This window comes from Pteropus vampyrus, unplaced genomic scaffold (genome assembly GCF_000151845.1).
Source record: "Pteropus vampyrus isolate Shadow unplaced genomic scaffold, Pvam_2.0 Scaffold34, whole genome shotgun sequence".
NCBI lineage: Eukaryota > Metazoa > Chordata > Mammalia > Chiroptera > Pteropodidae > Pteropus > Pteropus vampyrus.
The window spans coordinates 6465481-6470660 of NW_011888815.1; the positions used below are offsets into that span (position 1 = coordinate 6465481).

A 5180-nucleotide genomic window follows, 5' to 3' on the forward strand; every position below is an offset into this window, starting at 1 on the left:
TCACCATAGGACTCTGAGCCCTGCCTGCTGAAAACAGTGACAAACAGAGAAAGCCGTGGCCTCCTGGGCCGGCGAGCAGACATTGGGCTGGCAGATCAGCGAAACGCTCCTGAAGCAAACGCTCGCCAGCTCCTGTCCCGAAGGCCGTCCTGGTTTTGAAGGACACGTTGAACACTGAAGATACTTAAAGTTACTCACTGAACCTGGGGAAATCGTTTTTCACAAAACAGAGGGGAGCGAGGACCTGGGGGCCACCTCCAGGACGCTGCTGCCACCCTCCCTCCTCTTAGGATGAATCTTCTCAATTTACCACTGTGTCCTCAAGTGTCAAAGGCCCGAGCCGGGCCCAAAGCTCAGCAGGTGTGCGCCGGCCCCCTCCCTGGAGGCGGACCCCCCTCCCTGGAGGCGGACCTCTGAGACCCATTTCTAGTCCTCTGTGAGACCGAGGTGCGACCTTGTCAAAGCAGGTTCTCCCTCCACCCCCGCTCCACCCGAAGGTCCCCAGAGGCCAACCCACGCCCCCCTCCATCCGCACAGAGCACCCAGTTGCCTTGAATGGGAGAAGATGGGCGAACCTCAGGCCAACAGGTGTCAGGCCCCTTTTCACAGCAGGGGCCAGCTCCAGGCCCTCCGTTACCATCAGGAGCCACCCTGCACGTAGAGTGTAAGTCACCTGAAGAAATGCACTGAACCCTCATCTCCTGCGGCTCCAGAATTCCTGAGAATGCAGTCGGGGAAGCAGCAGGAAGCAAGCACGGGAGCTTGCTTGGCCTGAGAAGTGTCATACGCTGGGACCTCGGTGACTGGCATCATCCCTCCCTCTGTTCAGCCCTGGACTCTGGCCAGCAAGAACTCCAAGGAAGATGGCCTGGGGAATCCAGGTAGCGACCTCTGCGGGCACCAGCCCCAAATGCTCTGGCCCGGAAGTGCTGGCCACACCACGTGGCAGCATCAAACACACGCGTGTGTCACACTAAGCAGCTAACTGGCACGGCAGATACGAAGCAGGACTTGTTCTAATTACAGTCTGTCACGCTACAACAGAGTGACATTCACCGCTACGGGACAGCACCTTTGCCAGGGAGACACAGAACACCATTTGTCAGAGCCAGTCACCCCTCCACAGCAAGCGAGGGACACTGCAAATAGCCAGGTGACCGAAGCCGACCCTGGGAGTTCCCACGCTGCAGGTCCACGTGCCCAGGCCGTCCCCTCCCCCGCTGGGGGCCCATGCAGTGCTACTGTGAAGACACTCACGGCCAGTCCACCGAATGCCTTCAAGAAACGACATTCGTCGCATCTGTTTCTCTTGCCACGACTTCCTGGACGGAGGGGCTGCGGGTGCTGGCGTTTTGGCCCCGCGGCCTTGGATTAGATGAGGCAATTAGGGCCTGAATTGAGAACACGACGGTGGCTTCTGAAACGTGTCCCCATGTCACAGCAGAGTAAACGCAGCACCGTAGGATGTGACGACGGCAGCTGATGCCCAGCAGGGGCTCCAGCGCTGCAGCCCGACTTCAGAAAGGACAGCTAGTTCCCCCCCCAGGTGCTGTGCCTGAGCTGGTTGTCTGGAGCGGGGACCGTCGCTACCGGAATTGCTGATTTGGGGGCTGGCCCTCGAGCTGCACTCATTGCCACCGAGCCATTGGGGACAGCAGTTGCGTTCAAAATACTGGGGATCTCGCCGGTGGCTTGTATTTTAAAATAGACCAAATAAAACACGGGTAAGATGATCCCGATGAGCAGCATAATGAAAACGGCATTCCACCACTGAATCCCGCAGTCGGCCCCGTTCTTCGGCGACTTGGCAGGAGCCGGAAGGAGCGGCTGACTGGCTGTCTCGCCGCAGCGACTGTCGTTGATGAAGACCTCTGACTGCACCGCACGCTCAATATTCTGGTCAATGCCCCTGAAGAAATCCGTCAGCGGGCTGGACGGGGCGCTGGCGCCTACGGCTGTTCCGTCTTGGTCTGGATGCTCCTCGAAGGTCACTCTGGTCTCCGGGGAGGGGCTCGCCAGGGGTCTGAGTTCCTCGTGGGTCTCTGTTAGGATCCCATGGGTTTTCACCGGAATCTTAATAGACTTCAAAGCATATAGGTCTTGTTCTCTGATGAAGTTGTTGGCTGTCTTGATATCTGCGACCTAAGGGAAGCCACGGAGACAAACATCACGAAACACAGACAGCTCCTTAGCACCAATATCCACAGCGGGGCTAAGTTTCCTGGTGGACGGTCCGAGCCCACCCGCTTAAGAATCTGATGAACACTGAAAACTGCACCTGTACACAGAAGTAGCTTAGGCTGAGAACTTCATTTCTGAGCTTTAACTCAGCCTTAATATATAGCTCGATCATCAAATTTTCCTACACGTTTGCAAGTCTGAACCATTTGAGATCAGTTTTGGAGAAGACTTTTCTGTTTGTTCAAAGTGTCACTGCAACAAAATGCTTTGAGGTGAAACCACCACGGGAGTAAAAAGAATGCCTTCGCCCTTCTACTTCTGTTAACTCTGAGGCAACAGCGCCCCCGTCTGGCTGACCCCCGCCACGTCCGAACCCAACGCAGAAGCTGCTGCACGTTATCAGCAAATGCCAAGCTTCAGCCAGCCGGACACTCAGAACCTCGTTTACCAGCAATAACGTTTTATGGACTGTGCTCGCGTGGCTCTTCCGTCTGCTCTCCCGGAAGTACTGTGCGGCAGACAAGCTTATTTTTCTGAATACAAGTGACCTAGGGTTAATTCACTTTGAGGACTTTACAACTTTGTATAATAATCAGAAACATGTAAGGAATCGTGAATCAGGCTGGGAATCATGCGTTTCATAAAGTAACAAAGTTCATGAGAAACTCTTCCCATAATCGAATCTTAAGATTTAAGGGTATGTGTATGTGTGTGTGGCTGGGGGGATTGTAAGTCAAAGATAAACTTCCTCCAGCTAATGTTTGAAAACTTACTGAAAGCATCACACAGTCTATAGTTTTAATTTAGCGTAAATACGGCCAACAGTCCAGTAGAAAGAGCCTTATTCAAATCAATTATCTCCATTATTTTAATTATTTAGCAGCTGTTTTTAATCATCTAATTAAATTGGAATGGGGAACATTTTTAATTTATTATGTCCTGAAACTAAAATATAAGGTGCTAGAGACATTTTTATCTTTGCCTCTAATAAAATCAACTTTATTTATTTAAAGAGGAAAACTGATCACTTATTGGAGGCATTATATATAGTCGTCACGGATTTATCAAACACCACCATTCCAAAAAGCCCACTGCATCTATTCGGGTCTGCGGAGGGCAGGATTCATCTTTCGGCTCATGTCCTATAAAACATACAATATGCCTGCACACGCTGATGGTAAGAGTCAAGTATATAAACCTCAGGACAATTTAAAACCGCTGTTGTGTCCCTGGTTGGGAGCAGCCTGTTGATTTCCCTGGGAGACACGCCACCCCACACGTGTGTTTAACCATTTGAACCTAGTTAGATGAGACACTTTGAGGAGGAAAAGATTTTTAAAATAAGTTGCTCAGATAGCCTTAGAGAAAGCCATACAAAGCTGTAGCAGTGTTAGCAAAATGAAATAAACAGTTTCCAACCGGGAGAAAGCAATTCTATAAATACTTTCCTACTTACTTTGCCACTGTTAATCACTCTGAATGCTAAAAACATAATTAAAAAGAGAAACAGCGTTATATAGATACACAGCATACAAAGGCTAGATCATGCAGTTCCAACCGAGTAAGTTACAACCAGCGAGAATGGGTCAGAAAAAGCAGCCAAAAAACCAAGCGTACCAAAGAAACCTCAGATCTAAGTTCTCCCTGGCCCCCTTAGGTCTCAAAGAAAATGTGCTCAAAAGAAAACAAACAAACAGAAAAAGGTTTCAGCCTTTCAGTTTGGAGGGACAGGGAAGAGGAGAAGTCTGCAGAGAGGCGACAGCCTCATCACCTGAGAGTCCCTTCTCGACCCCTCGGCTGCAGAACTGACTACTTCCTCCTGCCTTCCGTCTCCCACTAACGGGGGACCCCTTTACGCTGTAGGAGGCCTCCCCCATCACCCCTGGGGGTCGGGAGGGGGCGGCAAGCGCCACTCATCGGTGACTCCGCTTACGCGGGCACGGAGGGGCGGTGGCACCGGCGCCCGCGGGGGTTCCTTACTTTGCAGCCGTACTGAAGGGCGAGCTTGTTGAGACTGTCCTCCAGCGCCAGCTCCCGCTGCAGCAGCACCACGCCCCCTGCTCCCGGCCGCCGAGGGTGGTGGGCACCCTTCTTCTGGCGCTCCTGGCCCCGCGGCCGCAGAGCCACACGCGGGGACTCTTCCTCGGAGGAGTGCCCAGAGTCCCCGCCGCCACTCTCAAACACGTAAACTTGGCTGGTCGGAGTCCTACAGACCAGGGCTGGGCCTTGGAAAGGCTTGGTTAGCACTCCCTTCTGCCTCATTGTCTTAAACTGAAAACCAAACCCCAGCGTTAATTCCAGACAAAGCACATTCAGTCCCCTGACTACGTTAAAGATCGGTGTCTCGTTAGAGAGGACTCTTTCTCCTAATTTTAAGTACCGGAAAAAAAAAAAAAACACACAAAACACATCAGCACAAAACGATGTGTTTATACAGGGCGAGAGGCAGATAAAGACACTTTTTTTCCTGATTACATATTCAGAACACAAAAGAACCCCTCGTCTTGACCCCTCATTCCTCATCCGCACCTGTGTCTCCCCAAAACCACAGATGTGGAGGGAAAAAAAACCTTTTTGCGGCCTCTGAATAGCAAAGGCACGGCTGGGATCCTTGCACCCAGAATCTTAATTCGAAATCGCTGTGCAAAAAATTATTGTTCAGCTTTACACGAAAGTATCGTCACTAAGGCCGCTTGATTAGAAAAACTAAGAACACTCGTATTTCGTATTTAAATTAAATACTATGTAGGGCAAGTCAGGGAAAAATTTCTGCCGACTAAAGAAATTCGTCCAGTTTCTCGCAAATCCCTTTGCTTTCATTACATCCTCTGATTTTCATGTTCATTTCCAGCCAAGTGCAAAAGCCATCATACCCTGTGTCCCCTCTCCAAAGTGACCTAATGAAGAGTCTCAAATATGGGGAATGACAGCCTCAAAGAGAGTTGGCATCCGGGCCCTTCCGAGCCACAAGGGAGCGGCCCATTCGGGGACAGCCAGTG

General features: G+C 51.2%; 1 protein-coding gene across 1 annotated transcript; it reads right to left on the reverse strand.

Annotated features, from left to right (window-relative positions):
* Positions 1-397: 397 nt before the first annotated feature.
* On the reverse strand, positions 398-5174 carry LYSMD4 (LysM domain containing 4). Its single transcript, XM_011357287.1, has 2 exons — positions 4162-5174; positions 398-2142 (listed from the first exon to the last, which is right to left on the reverse strand). Exons 1-2 carry the CDS (start codon positions 4702-4704, stop codon positions 1531-1533), a joined length of 1155 nt encoding a protein of 384 aa, XP_011355589.1. The 5' UTR covers positions 4705-5174; the 3' UTR covers positions 398-1530.
* Between the last annotated feature and the right edge of the window lie 6 nt (positions 5175-5180).